General features: G+C 35.9%; 1 protein-coding gene across 8 annotated transcripts in view; it reads left to right on the top strand.

Annotated features, from left to right (window-relative positions):
* The window catches only part of YEATS2 (YEATS domain containing 2), a 79,728-nt gene that overhangs the window by 19,082 nt on the left and 40,338 nt on the right, over window positions 1-20,308 (top strand). For all 8 annotated transcript variants that reach the window (XM_033126885.1, XM_033126893.1, XM_033126897.1 and 5 more), the window contains exons 5-10: window positions 1,261-1,506; window positions 3,239-3,354; window positions 5,984-6,145; window positions 12,875-12,986; window positions 17,086-17,130; window positions 19,343-19,523. In XM_033126885.1, the coding sequence (XP_032982776.1) occupies window positions 1,261-1,506; window positions 3,239-3,354; window positions 5,984-6,145; window positions 12,875-12,986; window positions 17,086-17,130; window positions 19,343-19,523 (862 nt within the window). The remainder of the gene's footprint in view (window positions 1-1,260; window positions 1,507-3,238; window positions 3,355-5,983; window positions 6,146-12,874; window positions 12,987-17,085; window positions 17,131-19,342; window positions 19,524-20,308) is intronic.

Below are 20,308 nucleotides of genomic sequence, written 5' to 3'. Positions count from 1 at the left end.
TGGACATGAATTTTGTGGAGACAATATTCAACCCAAGGCAGATTCTGATGTCATTTGTCATGTGGCTTGCTATTCGATTCAGCAAGATGCAGATCATGATCTAATGGCTGCATAACACAGGACTGTAGCTACTCTGTTTAAAGAGCTGGTTATTCATTTAATGTTTTGTTCCTTTTTTCACTATTAGCAGTTCTGAATTACACTATTTGATGGACTAGAAACGCACTGATTTTTAGCTTGTCATATTTTGATTAGGATTTTTTCAAGGCTATTTAGGTATAGTTTTGTCTATTATGATCTGTCATTTAATTATTTTTAGTTTGCTGAAACAAAATACATTTATAGCTCTAAAGCAGGGGTGTCCAAACTGCGGCCCGCGGGCCAACTGCAGCCCGTGATCCATTGTTAATTGGCCCGCAGCAAATTCCAAAAATATATTTAGTTTACTTAAATAAACCAGGTGAGGCAATACGTACTTCACCTCGAGTGAGTGGCCCGGCTGTTTGTGCATTTTACCGCATATGGCCCTTGGTGAAAACCGTTGAAAAAAGTTTGGACACTCCTGCTCTAAAGGTACCTTTATTGTTGAAATTCAACAACTTTGTTACTTTGACTCTGAAACACTAGTCTCTGGCTTCTTTTCTCTTTCTGAAATAATTATTTTAATAGCACAATTTTTAAAAGCTGGGCTACCTAGGAATGTAACTACAGTGTGTCATGTTATAACAGAACACACTATATTTTGTATGCAAGTAACAAGATATAAAAAATTACCCAAGGCTTCAGTACTGGACTGAGGGCAAACTTTATATATCAGTATTAATCGTTTAAAAACATTCTAGACTCCTTTTTGCTGCTACATGCGAATCATTTAACATATGCCCATTTAACATATGCATATATTTTTTATCTTTATATTTCTACTGGAATGTTTTATTTAGAGCAGTTGATGTGTTTATGTGAAACTTATTTTTTAAGTCAAATTTTACTTTCTATATGTTACTATATTTTTATCTTTATTTTTTAATTTACCTTCAGAGGACTTTCATCTTTAACTTTTAGTGTTAGAACCTTTGCATTATTATTTATCCCTCTCTAGTTTTGTTGGTTCAGACCACGTTAAGGAGTTTGGACTTTTTTATGGGTGAAGGATTTTAAGCATGACTCTAAAGTAGAAAAGGTTTTTGGAAAGATCAGAATTTTGCCTACTTTTTGGTGGATTTGATTAAAAGTTTATTTTGATTGCTTTTATTTTTGCAGGGATCAAAGACGTGTGATACAATGGTTTTTAATCATCCTGCTATCAAGAAATTTTTGGAATCACCATCTAGGTCATCGTCTCCTGCCAATCAGAGATCAGAAACACCATCAGCTAATCATTCTGAAAGTGATTCTTTATCTCAACACAATGATTTCTTATCTGACAAAGACAATAACAGCAATATGGATATAGAGGAAAGACTCTCAAACAACATGGAGCAGAGACCAAGTCGGAATACTGGAAGGGTATAGTTGGATGGATGGGAGGGAACCAACGAAGAAGGGAACCAGTATTTATTAGATTATGCACGTTACCTCATTGTACCTTCATAGGAACGCTAGGAAATAATTACATTCCTGTTAGAGATGGGGAAAATGAGTCTCAATGAGGTTCAAGTTATATTTGTCCACAATTATCAGAATTGAGAATTAAACCTATGTCTTTCTGATTTTAGAATTCAGGGCTCCTGTGCATGGCACGACTGCTAGATGCCATTCACGTAGATATGAAAGACACCTTGAGGAGCTGGCAATGCTGTGACCTTGTCCAAGATCTTTACACTCTGTCGTGTTTATTCTCTCAAGAGCACTGTCTCTGCAGCATTGTCCTCTGTGAAACTATATTCTAAGATACTTGGATAACTGGAGGAAATTTGACAAGTACTAAATAGAATTGAAAGATCATTTATTGCTCTTTGATGCTGCCGATTTGTGGAGTTGCCATCTCAAGCTGCTCTGAACTTCTTGGTATAATGTTTGGCTATAGAGAGGAGACCAATGGTTTTTCCCATACAGGTGTTCTGTGATGGAGGAAATTTCTAGTTTGCTTTCCACGTACTCAGACGTCAGGGATTTGATTTATTTTTGATAAAATGAAATTAAAATTTTTTGCTGATTCTAAATTCATATGTGTTCGTTGCTAAAAATTTTACACTACAGAAAAATAAAAAAGAATAGAAAAGTCATTCACAATGCCACCACTCAAAAATCAGAACTCTTAATGTTTAGAATTACTTGTCTCTTTTCAGTATTATTTCTGGGCAAATACTGCATGTTTCTCTTTTTTTAATTAAAAAGAATTTAGATCATATGGTCATAAGCGTTAGAAATTTACCGTCTTTCATTTAATATATATGCTCATGTTTTTTATGTAACAAATATTTCGTACTATGTTCCAGGCCCTTTCCTAAGAACTGTACAAAACTATCATGTGAGATAGATACTATTATCATCCTTATTTTACAGATGAGGAAATTAAGACAGAGGAGTTAGTAATTATCCAAGATTGCACATCTAATACATGGAAAAGCCAGGATTTAAACCCTGGCAGTATTTCCATAGTCAAACTCTAAATTTACCATTGTGTTTATATTAGTTCTCACTGAAAAATTTTTAATAGTATGTAGAAGCTTGAAAAGAAAGTAAATTCCATTGAGTAACCATTGTAATAGTTTCTTGTGTATCCTTCCACATCCTATTTACATATACGAAGCAGACGTGTATGCCTATTCAACACACACACATACACATGGAATTGCAGTGTATCTAAACCAGGGGTGTCCAAACTTTTTTTCAACATTTTTCACCAAGGGCCATATATTTTTTCAACATTTTTCACCAAGGGCGGTAAAATACACAAATAGCTGGGCCACTCACTTGAGGTGAAGTATGTATTGCCTCACCTGGTTTATTTAAGTAAACTAAATATATTTTTGGAATTTGCTGCGGGCCAATAAAAAACGGAGTGCGGGCCGCAGTTGGCCTGCGGGCCGCAGTTTTGACACCCCTGATCTAAACTAATGCAAAAATTACAGTAAAATAGTTCTTTTTTGCTCTAAGGTGCCACAAAGCCAGAGAATTTTGTAATTAAAAAAAAAAAAAATTCTGAGTCGTTTCATTCATGAACGTTGTATGATTTTACGGTTTCTGCCTATTGAAAATTGTCCAAATTAAAAATGAAAATTACGATTTCTTTCAGGACACTTCTAGTATTACTGGCTCCCATAAAACAGACCAGCGGAATACTGATCTTACAGGAGATGAGACTTCACGACTTTTTGTAAAGAAAACAATAGTAGTGGGCAATGTGTCCAAGTGAGTATCCAGTTGAATTGTCTCATTTTTAGTCATCTTATGTTAAATGGAGCTCTGGCATACTCTTATTGTCATAGTATTACCGTAGAGGTCTCAGGGATTCTTCTTTCCAAATTCTTAGTTGTTTTAAAAGTAAACTAAGGTCCAGAGACTTGAGACTGCCAGAGACTGCCTTAGTGTATCTGTTAATGTTTGACGAGTAAAAAAATTCTGCATGGTCAAAATTGTGCTTGGCAAACAAATGAGAAACAAAAACTCATAGACACAGACAATAGTTTAGTGGTTACCAGAGGGTAAGGGGGTGGGGGATGGGAGATGAAGGTAAGGGAAATCAAATATATGGTGATGGAAGGAGAACTGACTCTGGGTGGTGAACACACAATGTGATATATAGATGATGTATTACAGACCTGTACACCTGAAATCTATGTAATTTCACTAACAATTGTCACCCCAATAAATTTAAAAAAAAATTGTGCTTGGTAAAAAATATGAGTTTTTACACAAATGGTGTATTTCATTAAGCATGTAAGTATGGATAAATTTGGCGGAACTTTTGACTTTCTCTGACCTAGTGTTAATCTTAGGGGCCTTAGCAAATTCCTAAAAATGTCTATTTGCTTGCCCAAATTGAAATGTTTTTAATTTGTAACGAAAGGTTGCAGAGCAGTCCTTGAAGACAGAATTCTTCCAAGCTAAAGGGCTATCTCTTTACCAGTATGATCTCATGTTGGCTTGTGGGAGCATCATCATTTTTGCCACGTATCTAGGAATGGATGGAAACATCACAAATCTTCAAATAGTTAAGAATGTTATTTCCTCAGAAAGTCTTATTTGCCCTTTTCTGCCCTTATTAGGTGTATTTCCTCTGTTCTCATTTTTATCATATAGTCATTTCCTATATTCATATATTTTTCTCAAACGAGACTGGAATCTCTTTTGGATAGGAAGTATATCTTATTTGTTTTGTACTTTACAATAGTTGGTGTTCAATAAATATTTGATTGATGAATTAATATATTTATGAAAATGGTAATTAGATTCAATTATTAAAAATAAAGGATTTGGTATTATAATTATCTGGGAGGGGAGAATCAGATTGGGGGGGCAGGAATCTTTCAAGCCTCAGTTAATGGTCCACTAATAACAAACAAGTACATTAAAAATCTCAGGATACTGAAAACAAAGATTCTTAATCGTCTATGTAATAGTATTTAAATGGAAACATAAAATATCATTAAGGCAATAAGATTTCTGTTTTATAGATTATTTTAGAGTTAGCAAGTTTCAGTTAAGGGGACTAAATATTCTGTGCGAAGTATTAGAGTTGGTGTCTTAACTGTATTACAGGACAGGTCAGCCCAGAAAAGGCCGAAACTAGAAATCCCGATAGACCCACCAGACCACAGGAAGATTGGGGAGAAACAGTCATTGACATTTTCAAACAATTATGTCCAATTTGTAGGTTTGGGTTTTTTCTTTAAAGACCAGCTAGAACTAAAATACTGGGGATGTCATGTACAACAATCTACATTTCTTCAAATACAGTCATGTCGTCGTCTTCTGGAACATCGTCCTAACGTACTAAATGCGTCCGTCTGGCTGAGATCTTAAGTGGGCTTATTTTAGGGTTAGGTCTTATTTTCAGGGATACATGCTATGTTTATCAAGGATCTTGTCCTGTAATTGTCTTTTCCTGTAGTATCCTTGTTTGGCTTTAGTACGAGGGTAAGGCTCACTTTGTAAAATGAGATCGTAAGTGTTCCCTCCTCATCTATTTTTTGGAACAGTTTGAGAAGTATTGCAATCAGTTCTTCCTTAAATGTTTGGGAGAATTCACCCTTCAAGCCATCTGGTCCTGGCATTTTCTTTATTGGGCGGTGTTTGATTACTGATTCAATCTCCTTTCTAGCAATTGTTCTGTTCCTATTTTCTATTTCTTCATGATTCAGTCTTGGTATATGTTTCTAGGAATTTATCCATTTCTTCTGGGTTGTCCAATTTGTTGGCATTTAATTATTCATAGTCTCTTATGATCATTATATTTGTGTAGCATCAGTTGCAACATCTCCTGTTTCATTTATAATTGTATTTATTTGAGTCCTCCTTTTTTCTTGGTAAGCATAGCTAAAGGTTTTTCTATTTTGTTTATCTTTTCAAAAAAACAGCTCTTAGTTTATTTGATCTTTTTATTGTCAATTTAATCTTTGTTTAATTTATTTTCACTCTGATTTTTGTTATTTCCTTCCTCTACTACTTTTGGGCTTAGTTTGCTTTTCTAGTTTTTTGAGGTGTAAAGTTAGGTTGTTTGAGATCTTTTTTTGTAAAGTAGGGACGTTATTGCTATAAATTTCCTTTTTAGAACCACTTTTACTGCATCCCTTAAGTTTTGAGATGTTATAGTTCCATTTTCAGTTGTCTCAAGATACATATTTTTTTAATTTCTCTTGATTTCTTCTCTGACCCATTGGTGATTCCGTAGCACATTGCTTAATATCCACATATTTGTGAATTTTCCAGTTTTCTTTTTGTAATTGATTTTTTTTATCTTGTTTTAAGTAGGAATTAATTGTTTTGTTAGTCTTTTGAAGAAAAACAATAATTCAGGTTCCTTTTTTTTCTTCTCTAGGTATATACCTCCTGATAAGAGAGAAGAAAATGACCAATCGACTCACAAATGGATGGTGTACGTTCGAGGTTCTCGTAGAGAACCCAGCATTAATCATTTTGTCAAGAAAGTTTGGTTCTTCCTTCATCCCAGCTATAAACCAAATGACCTTGTGGAAGTTAGGTAAGCACACTTGAGTTACTTAACCTAAACAGTACAGATTTATTGAAATGGAAGAAAAGTGATTTAATTTGAAAACACTCCCTTGAAATTCTTGTATTATTAGTAATTTACTCAGCTTTGGCTTTTAGTCACAATTAGTTTTAGCTCTGGTTCCCTTTTGCAGGTTACTCTCTCACTGAACAGGCATTGTCCCCTCTGGTCAGATTGTTACCGTGTTATTAGCTGATTCTGTTCTCCTGAAAATAGCTGAACTTATTTATATAGATAAATATAAAAAGGTTACTGTTTTTATGAATATCAGACTATAACAGAATTAAACATAGGATTTTACAGAATATTTGATGTTGAAATTTCCTCATGATCTCACTCTTTCAGAAGTAACCCCTAATGATATTTATCCTGTATATTAGCTTCGTGCAGTTGCTGTTTGTTGTTGTACTATTACCTCACAAAGATAGGATGATAATATATATACTATCCAGAAATTTGTTTCATTTAGGTGTAGTCTTTATATGATGTTATATACCACGTATACATTCATTGTGTGAATGTACTGCAGAAGTGGTTGTGGTTTATTATCAGCGGAGTCTCCTATATCCTCAGCTTTCTTCAGAGCATGCCCTCTACTCCTGACTCTTAAACAAAATACGGCTATGTCCTGAGAACGCCGCTTCTCCTGAGAACAACTTTTAAATGGCAGCTGTTTCTTTAATCTCTCACACACCGTGTACCATTGGGTCTGGGGGTGAGATCTGTGTTGTTCTTGCTCATATTTGTAGTTTCCGTATCACCTTTCCCCTCCTCCCTAAAAACCCTCAACTTTTTTTCAACACTAATGTCTAAGAGCCTAAGAATAAAATCGCTCCTTTATCAATTAAACTCTACTATAAGAATAAAACAGAGTACAAACAATTTTCTGAGTTTCTATCCAGTGAAATATGTTAGGAAAATGAAGGAAGTTTTATAAACAGTAAAAGGAACAAAGTTTTGTTTGCGTTGGAAAACTACAACACTGATTGATTCTCCTGGGTAGGTAAGAGACAGAAAGATTCAATATTACAAAAAATGTGAAAATTAATTGTTAATTCAATAAATTGTTAATGCAATGTCAATCTGTAACTTGACACTTAGATTCTAAAGTAATCTAGAAAAACATACATATTCAAGAATGGCCAATAAAAAAATTTAGAATAATAATAGGGGAACATACTCTATCAGGATCAGATTATGCTATAAAGCAAAACAATTAAAATATCATAATATTGGTACAGGAATAAAAATGAAGTCTAGAGTTAGATCTATGTTTATATGACAATTGAGTATATTAAATGTAGGGAAAGGAAAAATCAGCTGATATTGGGACAACTATCATGCATATGAAGAAAACAAACTGTTCCACCTACAAAATAATCTCATTTCCAAATATTCTACTTTCTTACCACGAACTCCTATTTTTTAAGCTCCATTCCTAATCCAACTATTCTTTGACCTCACTGGGACTTCCCATTTCTTGCCTACACCAATTTTCATTACCCATCACCACTCTTAAGTAATTTCCTTCTTTCCTTAATCATCTTAGAGTTCATGGTATAATCACAACCATACCCTAGTTATTACAAGACCAGTGCTCTAACCCCTGAGCTATAGGGCCCCACCATACCCTTGTTAATTCAAGGAAATCGAGAGATCAGGGTTTTGTATGAATTGTCTATATGCACATAAAAGTCCTTAAGAAAGACAGCAAGAAGTGTTAGTCATATTTTTTATTGATGATAAATATCTGATTTACCAAAAATTGGAATTAAAAGTGACTACATTAGAACCTTCATATTTAACAAGCTAATGCCCGTTTTATTTCTCATTTCTCACCCCAAGAATTGGAATTTGTAAAACACTGATTTCCTTTAAGTTGTGTAAAAGTATGCAAGTGTACTGCCTATGTCTTTTTCTAGGACTTTTATGGTTTTGGCTCTGATATTTAAGTCTTTAATCCATTTTGAGTTTATTCTTGTATGTGGAGTAAGAAGGTGGTTGGTTTCATTTTTTGCATGTGTCTGTCCAGTTTACCCAGCACCATTTATTGAATAAACTGCCTCGCATGTAACCTGCAGGAGAACCAGCTTTTTTTTTTTTTTAATTTCCATTTATGTGAAATATCTTTTTCCATCCCTTTATTTTCTTTCTGTGTGTGTCTCTCAATCTGAAATGAGTCTCTTGTAGGCAGCATATGTATGGGTCTTGTTTTCTTATCCATTCAGCTACCCTATGTCTTTTGATTGCAGCATTTAACCATTTACATTTAAAGTAATTGTTGATAGGGGTGGCCAGGTTAGCTCACTTGGTTAGAGTGTGGTGCTAATAACACCAAGGTCGCTGGTTCGATCCTCTCTGTGAGCTGTGCCCTCCTTAAAAATAAATAAATAAATAAATAATAAAGTAATTGTTGATAGATATGCAGGTAGTGCTATTTTATTATTCCTTTTTTTTTTTTATCTTCTTTTGTTTGTTGTTCTCCTTCTTAAAGAAGTCCCTTTAACATTTCTTGTAATACTGGTTTAGTGGTGATGAATTCCTTTAGCTTTTCTTGTCTGGGAAGCTCTTTCTCTCTCCTTCTATTTTAAATGATAGCCTTGCTGGGTAAAGGAGGCTCTTTCAGCAGCTGAGCCTTATGGGCAACCAGAAAGTGGCAACAGGCCAAGGGGGTCCCTGGGCCTTTTGGTTGTATGCCCTTGTTTTTCATCACTTGGAATAGTTCCAGCCACTCCCTTCTGGCCTGCAAAGTTTCTACTAAGAAATCAGCTGATAGTCTTATTGGAGCTCCCTTGTAAGTAACCAGTTGTCTTTCTCTTGCTGCTTTGAGGATTCTCTTTGTCTTTAGCCTTTCCCATTTGAATTATAATGTGTCTTCAGGTAGGCTTGTTTGGCTTCATCTTGTTTGGGAGTCTGCACTTCCTAGCCTTGTATGTCTATTTGCTTTACCAGGTTAGGGAAGTTTTCAGTCATTTTTCTTCAAATAGATTCTCAATCCCTTGCTCCCTCTTTTTTCCTTCTGCTATTCCTATGATGCAAATGTTAATGTTTGTTGTTATCCCAGAGGGCCCTTAAACTATCTTCTATAGTTGTTTTTTTAATTGTTTTTTGTTGATGTTTCAATTGGGTGTTTTCTTCTACCTTGTCTTCTAAATCGCTAATTCCATCTCTGTTTCATCTAATGTGCTGTTGACTCCTTCTGGTGTATTCTTCATTTCAGTTATAGTATTCTTTACTTCTGATTGGTTCTTTTTTTAATGGTTTCTATGTCCTTTATGCTTACTATCTCTTTATTGAAGTTGTCACTAAGTTCCTTAAGTGTTCTTATAGCCAGTTTATAAACTCTGTCTCTTGTAGATTGATTGCCTCCATTTCATTTAGTTCTTTTTTCTGGAATTTTCTCCTGTTTTTTTGTTTGGGACATATTTCTTTGTTTCCTCATTTTGGCTGCCTCTCTGTCTTTGCTTCTATGTATTAGATAGATCTATGTCTCTCAGTCTTTGGTGGCTTTATGTAGTCCTGTGTGGTCTAGTGACACAGTCTCCCTGATCACGTGTGTATGTGTTCCAGGAGCATCCCTTGTGTTACGTGTGTTCTGCTGTTTAGTTGAGCCTCAATTGCTTTTGGTGCTTCAGTGTGTGGGACTGACTCTCAGGCTGACATGCTGTGAGGATTGGCTATGCCCACAGCATACGAGCTGTTGTGTGGGGGCTGACCCCTCAGGGGAATTCGCTCAAGTGGGCTTTTGTGCCTGTTGAGACCACCCTTTGGGTATGGTGCTTGTGGGCTAATTGGGTAGTGCTCTGGTGTGGTCTGAACCTGGTCTCTGGGTGTGTCGTTTCTGGTGCATGTTGGGAGGGGCTCCTGTGCAGTCCAATTTTAGCCTTGCCTGTAACCAGCCTGGTAGGAGGTACAAAGCTGTATGCAATTGGTTGCTGCCTGTGTTGGACCTAGAGTTGTGTAGGAGTGACCTCACTGTGAACTGAGGCCAGCTGCCACCAGTATCGGGCCTGGGGCAGCTTAGCAAAAGGCCCAGGGACCCCCTTGACCTGTTGCCACTTTCTGGTTGCGCATAAGGCTCAGCTGCTGAAAGAGCCTCCTTGGGTGCATGCACCAGGCTAGTTGACCCAGTTTTGACAGTGCCCCTGGTGATGCCACGAGAGTGGGTGGGGTAGAGTCCCAGGGAGTCAACGTGGTGTGGCCAGTAGCTTTCACAGTGTTAATGCAGATTCAGTTCTTGTGCCGGTGCAGAGCCTGTGGCCTCTTCACAGACTACCTGAACACACCTCAGTCAGCCATCATTCACCTCAGGCCTGCAGATTCCCCGAGAGCCGCTCAAGAAAGGCTGCAGCACAAGCTAGTGCTGACTGCTGCTGTACAAACCTCTCACAGCTTGTGGGGCGGGGCTGGACACCCAGGATGTGAGAGTGCCCTGGGTGATGCTGCACCCACTAGTGGGGCAAGGTCCAAAGGAGTCTCCAAGGTGGTTCGCACTCACGGATTTTACCAGAGCAATGGGCTTTCACATTTGTCCCTGTGGGGGTAGGTTCAACACAGGAAAGATGGTGTCCTCCTGCAGGTTACACGTGAGGCAGGCTCCACACAGGGTTGATGACAGCTATCCCTCTAGCCCTCGCCTCAAAGCCACACAACTTAGTCTTTCCTTGTATGTCTCTGGTGCTTCTCAAATTTCCACCCTTCTGCTGGAGCCCAGGGTGAGTGAGTGCAAAAGAGGGAGGCTGTTCACGGGCCCTTTAAGAGGAAATCTGGGTTTCTAGCCTCCTTGTATCTCACCAGGACAGACCGATGGAATCCTTGCTGATTTTCACTGCCCGATGTGGGAACTCTTCTTCCCAGCATAGGACCCCTGGGCTGGGGAGCCCAGTGTGGGGCTAGGACCCCTCACTTTTCAGGGGGGACATCGGCCGCCAAGGCATCCCTCCTGGTGCTTGACCAATGTCTGTGGGTTTGGGGTCTGTCCATTTCACATCTCCTCCCCTCCTTCTAGTCTCAGTGTGGCCTCTTCTTTATATCGTTAGTTATATGTATTCTGTTCAGCTAGTGTTCAGATCCTTCTTGAGGTTTATTGTTCTGTAATTTAGTTGTGATTTTCCTGTGATCATGGGAGGCAGCAAACATTGCACTTACCATCCTGGACTTTTCTCTAAAAGTCGATCTTCTCATTTGACCCTAAGCCTATCTTTTAATTTATACCAACATCATGGCTACTTCTGTTACTAACTCAGATGGTGTTCAACTGGTTTCTTTCATCCAGGGCACTCTAGTTTTCTTTGTTTTATTTACTCTCTGTTTTATAACATAGCTGTTGCTCTCTCTAATTTCCAGGGTACTCTCATATTTAGAGATTTTTTTTCTGTCTTGGGCTCTTCTGGTAACCTCTGGCTCTGTGCTTGATAATTCAGGTCTGTTGTTCAACTCCTATCAGTTTGTGTTCTCGGACTCGGCTGTTACCAAATTCATGTCCCTCCTTATTTTCCAAAAGCACATCCCACTGAACGTTTCTTTCTCCCTGCAATCTTGGCATTCTCTTCTCTTTACAGTAATTCTAAGCCATTGATTCATAATGAACATTTTCATTTTAAAGCATTCTTTTTTTCCCCAATTAGCTAAAACTATATTATTTTTGAGTATGTGAAGGTCTCTCAGTTAAATTTTGTAATGTTTTTATTATGGAAAATTCCAAGTATATACAAAAATAGAGTATATTGAACCCTCATGTACCCAACACCAATTGTTAACAGTTTGCCAGTCTTTTTTTTATCAGTTTTCCTTTTTCTTTCCTTCACAAATTACACTTTGACTGAAAATTCTCTAGTCCAGTTAGCATTCACACACATTCCTCTCCATCCACTAAAATTTTAGTCACTATTTGGGGAACATACAATCTTTTAAGTCCTCTTAGCAGACAGTTTCAAATAAATTGTTATTTTCCAAGAACCATATGATTTCACTCATGTGTGATATAAATCAGAAAGCAACAAATGAACAAACTCATAGACACAAGACAACAGTATGGTGGTTACCAGAGAGGAGGTGGGTGCGGGGAGGATGAAGAGGGTAAAGTGGGTCAAATATATGGTGACGGAAGGACACTAGCTTTTGGGTGGTGAGTACACAATGCAGTATACAGATGATGTATTATAGGATTGTACATTTGTAACTTACATAATGTTATTAATCAATGTCACCCCAATAAATTTAACTTTTAAAATCACAGTAAAAAAAATTGTCACCTTCAAATTGAGCATTCATGATTCATTTTGTTTTTGCCAGAGTGGAGGAATATATATGAATGTCTAGGGTAGGGAACGTATACCTCACAACCTATGTCTGTCAAGTAGCAATCAAGGATTCTGACTCTAATATTGTGACATCCATCAAATCACCTGTCTGTGAAAGTTCCCTATCTGTGAAAATAATGACTTTGGATTATATGGTATAAGTGTCTTAGCTCTAATTATTCAATAATTGAGAGTTTAATGTAGGTTTAAATTGAATTTTCCTTTTATAATTTAACATGTTAGTGTAATTCAGCATATTGATTTAGCTTCAAATGAGGAAATATACATGATTGTCAGAAGGATGTGAATTTCTAACTGACATATCCATTATGAGAAAACTTTTCCTTCCTAGAATGATTACACGTAGATTAATGTGTTAATATCTGCTTTTCCTTAGAGAGCCTCCTTTTCACCTGACCAGAAGAGGTTGGGGTGAGTTTCCTGTCAGAGTTCAAGTTCACTTTAAGGACAGCCAGAACAAGCGGATAGATATCATACATAATCTGAAGGTACTGTAACAAAAGATTGCTTCCTGGAAATGAAGTTATCTTTACCCCTGATACTTAAAGCAGTAAGTTAGGCCTTCTGAGAGACATTGCCAAGGATACTGGAAGCAGGATAAATCTTTCTGAGTGTGTCATGCTTACTGCTTCAACACCTCTTTGTCCTCTGAAGGTGGGGGGAGGGGTCGCTTTAGAGTTGAATGTATATTCTTTAAAAAGATGAACTGGTCAGATAATCTTCTAGAAGACTTGAATCTCTGACAGGAGCTCACTGTTATTGTGTTACCTATGGCTAATCTTTTTAAATCTACAAAATGAGGTAATAAGTTATTTCTTTCCATGTCATTTCAGTATAATGATGACATGCACTAGGAACTTAACTCTTGTTTATATCAATTAGCCTATTATAGTCAAATTTGTTTCTTTAATACTACATTTTGCTTAAAGTTGCAGAATCTATCAGCATTGTTAAGTGAGGAGTTAATGTAATAAGCCTTGTCTGTTTATCTCATAAGGATAAAGAATATATTTATGTCCTAAGGATAAAGGTAGAAGTGAACATGTTTTAAAAAATAAGAAGTACTATACAAGGTTGTAATACTTTTGATTTGTATTGTAAGTAATCCTTCGTTGATATATCCACATGGTTTGTTATGCAGCCATTATAAATTCTATTTTATGAATTTTATGAAGTGTTTTTGATACATGGGGGGGATATTACCATTATATGGTAAGTGAAAACCAGAGAATAAAACTATATGTATAGTATGAGGTCAACCATGATTTTAAAAGGGTAGGGGCAAAGAACACAAAAGAAATAGACCAAAATGTTGGAGTACATAATTGAAGTAATATCATTGTAGACTCTTTCCCCTGCCCTTTTTTCCTATGTGTGTATGTTTTTTAAATATTTTTCCAATTTTATATAACAAACACACTTAACTTTTATAGTTGGGAATCAGACCAGTTTTTTAAATGTTCCCAATCCCTCTCTGTAGTAGTTTTGTGTACATTTTCTCTGCATAAGATATAATCCTAATATTAAACTTCTCCCAAAACACCCATACTTTGTGGTTTACCACATTGTTCATGTTAATGACTCCAAAAATTGAATTAAATGAATCTGAGTACATCTGCAGAATTCCATTTTTGTTCCCTTTGCTCTGCAAATGCACCTGTTCAACCTTAAGGCATGCTGAAATTTGCCCTCCACTGGTGTTTGACAGCACTGCTCAACTTCATGTTTAAGTTATTTTCTAGAAAGTACTGTAAGACTAGGTTAATTGCCTTGTGACCTAAGAGAAGAACTTCAAGAAAATAATGAACATACACCCACTTTGGTCAGAGGGACAGGATACCGTCCCACTTACTTAGAGGAAGGTCTAAATTAGTTTTGCTTTTCTTTTATTTTAAGCACCACACATACCATCTTATATTGCACTGGGCCCAGCCCTTATCCTTAAAGTAAAGAGAATTATTTACATAGTTTTCATACGTACTGTATTGTCCATATCACTTAGTTCCTGGTGGAAGATTGACACAGTGTTTTAAACTGACAGTATTTAAAGAATGTGTTGTCAGGTTTTCTGGAAAACTTAATTTTTCTATGTGTTATGTATTGATTGGCCTTGAGACCTTAAACACCTGTATTGTGACCATGTGATCTTGATTTGTACTGGAGTATCCTTTTCCCTGTTACTTCCGTGTTAACTCTCAGAGCCATCTTTGATTCTTCCCTCTTTGTCCTTATCTCTCTCCTTTCCCCGGGTTCACTGCACATCCCCATCAGAATAGTCTGCCTGACCTAGGAGAACCATTATGCTAGCCCTCTCTGAAAAACCTTGATTGGATTCCTGTTATTGAAGTTCGTACTCACCTGCCTACTATTCAGGATTCTTCACGTTTTGACTCAGCATGCTTCCCCTAATTTGCCTCACACTAATCCCCTGCATGAACATCCTACTTCAGCAAGATCAGTCTATTTGTGTCCCAGAAATGCCGTGGGCCTTCTTCTCTCGCATCTTCTTTCATGCTCTTCTCCTCAAAATGCTTGTTTGAATTCTTTTCACTTGTCAAGTTCCTCTAACTTTTCCTGATTATTTAAGCCCACACTGATCTCTCTGTATTCTGGATTCTGTGGTACATAACAATCCATATTTGATACTAAAATAATTACATTAAATTGTAATTATGTAAAATTTAAAGTTCCGGGAATTCATGAAATTCCCATATTCTCCATCCATCTAACCTCTCCTCAGTCATCACCATGGAGCACAGTAATTCCCCAAATAGCCCATTTATCCCTTTAGTATAATACATAAGCTTTTGGAAGTTTCTTTCATAAATTTACCTAAAACCGCTGCTGCTTTTTTTCCCTAAACCTTGATCTCACTTGTCCTTGTTCGATTTCTGGAATAGCACAGAACAGGACTTTGTTTTATTTTATAAGAACCCTAAAAATGTTTAATGATAGTCTTCACGTTTCTCCTTAAATCGTTTCTTCTCCAGGCGAAAGCTATTCTTTTGTGCTGCTTTCTACCATGTTTCCCCAAAAATAAGACCTAGCCAGACCATCAGCTCTAATGCATCTTTTGGAGCAAAAATTAATATAAGACCCAGTCTTATTTTAATACAAGACCGGGTATAATATAATATAATGTAATATAATATAATGTAATATAATATAATACAATACAATACCGGGTATAATATAATATATTATAATATATAATATAATACCAGATTTTATATAAGACCAGGTCTCATATAATATAAGACCTATAAGACCGGGTCTTATATAATGTAATATATAAAGTAATTATATATTATAATGTAATATAAGACACGGTCTTATATTAATTTTTGCTCCAAAAGATGCATAAGAGCTGATGGTCTGGCTAGTTATTTTCAGGGAAATATGGTAGTTCCTCTTGCCATTTTGATAACAGTTCTGTTTTATCAATGTTCCTCTTTAAAATGGGGTCCCAACAGTGTACAGAGAGACCCTTATTTCTATGCTTTGGAGAATATGAAAATGGATGTGGCCTAAAGTTGCCCATATCTTTTTACCAATCACACTGTTCGTTAAGGTTTAAGTATTACAATTCCAGATCTATTCCATGTAACCACCTTGAATCCACCCTGTATTGCATTTTTTATTATGAACGCTAAATCTCGTAACTGAGCTGTCCTCTCTGTGTTGGCTGCTAAGAAATTCGCCAGACTTGAAATCTACCTCTTACAAACCTTTAGAATTTGCTATTTACTAACCTACCCCTGACTTCATATTTTCTCCTCTATCTTTCCTTTTCTTTCTACCCAACTTAATCATTTTCCCCTATTGATCTTACTATACAATGTTTATATTGATAAGCTACCACAGATCTTTTATTTAAAGTGATAAGAGATAAAATATAGGAATAAGAACTTAGTCTATTTGTATGTAATTGTAAACTTTTCTTTATATTATTAACATTCCCTCAGTTTATATCCCGTTCTGTCCCCTAAAATATATAATCCATGATGCTATGTATTGGAAGTGATTAGCATTGCCTATATTGCCTAAATTTTCATTTTTTCAAATGTGCTTAGTAAATATACCCTAAGTATATAATTGTGGCATCACACTGCTTATGTGTTTTTATAACCTGTCTTTTAAGATATTTTTGCATAGTCTTTGTAAGCATCATCTAAGGGACTGCATGATACTTCACAAATTGATGGTTCGTGGTTTACTTAAGCATTCCTCCATTGCTGGATGTTTAATTTGTTTTCAGTTTGTGGTTATAGATTATGCTGCAGTAAACATCTTTTTGTGTAAAACTTCCTCCATTTTTAGATTGTCCTTATAATAGGTTATTAGAAGTATATAGTTTATATTAAAAGTATAATAGATACCTATATGTCTGAAGTTGTTTTTATTAATTTTATTCAATTTTCCCCCCAGAAAATAGCATTTTTGTTGAAGTGACGACTTGATAGTTAACATTATGAAAAAGTAGATCCTGTGGTATGAAGACTTGCGGTGAAAGGGGCTTTAGATAAGATTGTATCCTGAAATTTGTAAGTACAGTACAACCTAACCCTTTCTTTTGTCTTTCAATAGCTGGATAGAACTTACACTGGCTTGCAGACTCTTGGAGCAGAGACGGTAGGTTTTTTCCCCTACATTGTTTTTTGGTAACAAATAGAATGAAAATTGATCTTCATTGTAGTTAAGGAAAAAATGAGTGCTAAATTTTTTAAAAGTTTATCTCCCCCATTTTTGTTTCTTTTTTCAAAAATTGTGATCAAATGCACATAAAATTTACCATCCTAATTATTTTTAAGTGTATGGTTAAGTGGTATTAAATATATTCACATTGCTACCATCCACCTCCAGAACTCTTCATCTTGGAAAACTGAAACTAACCGTTTACAATAACTCTTTGTTCTCTTCTCCCCACAACCCCTGGCAATTACCCTTATATTTTTCTATCTATGAATTTGATTACTCTAGGTACAATATTAGTAGAAACAGTGTTTTTTTTGGGGGGGAGGTGTTTTTTGTTTTGTTTTGTTTTTTTTGGTGACTGGCATATTTCACTTAGCATAAATGTTCTTAAGGTTCATTCTTATTGTAGCATGCATCAGAATTTCCTTCCTAAAAAAGGCTGAAAAATACTGCATCGTATGTATATACCACATTTTGTTTTTCTATTTATCCATCAATGAGCACTTGAGTTCCTTTCATTACATCTTTTGACTGTTGTGAATACTGCTGCTAAGAATATTTGTCGATCTGTTCGAGTCGCTGCATTGAATTTTTTTCGATATGTACTTGGAAGTGGAATTACTGGATAATACAGTAATTCTATTTTTAATTATTTGAGGAACCACCACACTGTTTTCCATCGTAGCTGTACTATTTTATATTCCCACCAACAGTGCACAAGGGTTCTAATTTCTCCACATCTTCTCCAGCACATGTTGTTTTCTATTTTTTTGATAGTAGCCATCCTCATAGGTGTGAGGTGGTATTTCATTGTGGTTTTGGTTTGCATTTTCCTAGTGATTATTGATGTTGAGCATCTTTTCTTGTGTTTATTGGCCATTGGTATGTGTTCTCTGGAGAACTGTCTATTTAAATCCTTTGCCCATTTTGAATCCTGTTGTTTGGTTTTTCTGTTGAGTTTTAGGAGCTCTCTCTGTATTCTTCATATTAATCTGTGAATATTTTCTCCCATTCTGTGGGTTACCTTTTTATTCTGTCAGTTGTGTTCTTTGATGTACAGAAATTTTAAATTTGGTGTGGTCCAGTTTATCTGGTTTTTTTTTCTTTTGTTCCGTGTGTTTTTTGTGTCATATCCAAGAAATCATTGCCAAATCCAGCGTCATGAAGCTTTGCACCTATATTTTCTTCTAGGAGTTTTATTTTTTTAGTTCTTATGTTTAAGCCTTTGGTCCATTTTGAGTTAATTTCTATATATCCTTCATTCTAATGCATGTGAATATCCAGTTGCCCCAGCATCATTTTTTGAAAAGACTGTCCATTTCCATCAAATAGTCTTGACATTTGACCATATATGTGAGAGTGTATTCTATTCTAATGGGCTACTTGTTTTTCTTTATGCCAGTTCCATACTAACTTAATTACTATAGCTTTGTAATAGTAAGTTTTGAAATCAGGAAACGTGAGACCTCCAAATTTGTTTTCCCTCCTCTTACCCCTCCCCCATTTTTGGTATTCATCATATATCAGCAGTAGCCATTAGAATTAGAATTAGCTACTGTTTAGGGACATGTGCTGTGTTATACCAGAAGATAGTTATTGAGCATATACTCTATGTTAGGCACTGGTCCAGGGACTGGGGATATAGAAATGAACAAGATAGCTATTACTCTCAAGGAGTTATATTCTTGGTATGTTGAATGGGGAGAAGGCATACAGTAAACATAAAAATAAATGAGATAGTTTCATTTACAAATAAGTGCTATAAAGAAGAGAGTAGCTGGGGGACAAAGGGTGGTTTTAGCTAGGTTGGTTAAGGAAGGCCTTTCTGGGAAGGTGGCATTTGTTTGGGGCCTGATGGTGAGAAAGAGGCAGTCACCAAACATTTGGGGGAAGAGTTTTCTAAGGCGTAGAAACAGCAAATGGAAAAGCCCCAATTTTGTAATTGGTTTCACTGGGTTATTGATCTATTAAACCAGACTAGATTATATTCTGGAATAAATCCTTTAGTTCTTGAGATTGAAATCGCCTTTGAAGTATGATTAGAAATCATTTGTCACATCTCTTAGAGTACCACATTCTTAGACAGGTTTGGGACTTTCTGTGACATTGATGATGGCTTCATGAACCCAATTGTTGCCTGACTGTCTAGGTAGTGGATGTTGAGCTCCATCGGCATTCTCTTGGAGAAGATTCCATTTATCCTCAGTCGTCTGAGTCAGACATCTCTGATGCCCCGCCATCTTTGCCTTTGACCATTCCAGCCCCAGTGAAAGCTTCCTCACCAATAAAGCAGTCACATGAGCCAGGGTCTGATACCTCCGTGGAGAAAGGTAACATATTTTTCCTTGTATGGAAATGCATTTTTTCTTACGTGGAGGAGTCATTCTGGGGCATTCTTTTCTCTCATTTGCATAATATGATACTGAACAGCTGCCTTCAGAGACTTAGAGTATATGGAAATTTTCCGTAAGTAGGCATGCTGCTTCTACTACACAGGCCTACTATGAAAACACCCAAACACTTACTCTTTTCACAAAATGTTTTTCATAAAGTTCTACTGACATTTTATAGAACACAAAACTCACTAAAAAACACAAAATTTTTATCTTTTAATGATGTAGTGATTTCTTCTAATATGTTACAGGAAGACTTTCTGGGTCAGTCCCAATTTTATAAACAAGAAACTTGAATATTAAGTATCTAATCTTATTTAAAATAGAAGATTCATCATCAACAAATGTTTAAGTATTCACTTATATAACACACATAGAAGACATAAAATTGATTCTAAATAGTGTTAGTTTAATCTCTAAGCTTATATTTTAATATGATAATAATATTTTAGTTCTTTTATAAAATCTCAACTTTATTCCTCTTTAAATTTCAATTGCATCTTCTTTATGGGCATTTAATAAGATAGGACATCATTAGATTAAGTGAATCTTTTAGTTTTTCCTCTTTAAACAGTTTTCAATTCATATATTAAAAAATGAAAAAAAATGGAAGAACATAATGAACTTGTATACTTTTTATATTATATATGTTGTCTTATAGTTAATATGTTTTCAAGTTTTTTGAAAGAAGCATTTTTAAAAATATGATTTTAGGCATATTT

The sequence above is a fragment of the Rhinolophus ferrumequinum genome, chromosome 2 (assembly GCF_004115265.2).
Source record: "Rhinolophus ferrumequinum isolate MPI-CBG mRhiFer1 chromosome 2, mRhiFer1_v1.p, whole genome shotgun sequence".
NCBI classification, from domain to species: Eukaryota; Metazoa; Chordata; class Mammalia; order Chiroptera; family Rhinolophidae; genus Rhinolophus; species Rhinolophus ferrumequinum.
The sequence above is the reverse complement of the archived record's forward strand: the minus strand, read 5'-3'. Positions and strand labels throughout refer to the sequence as shown.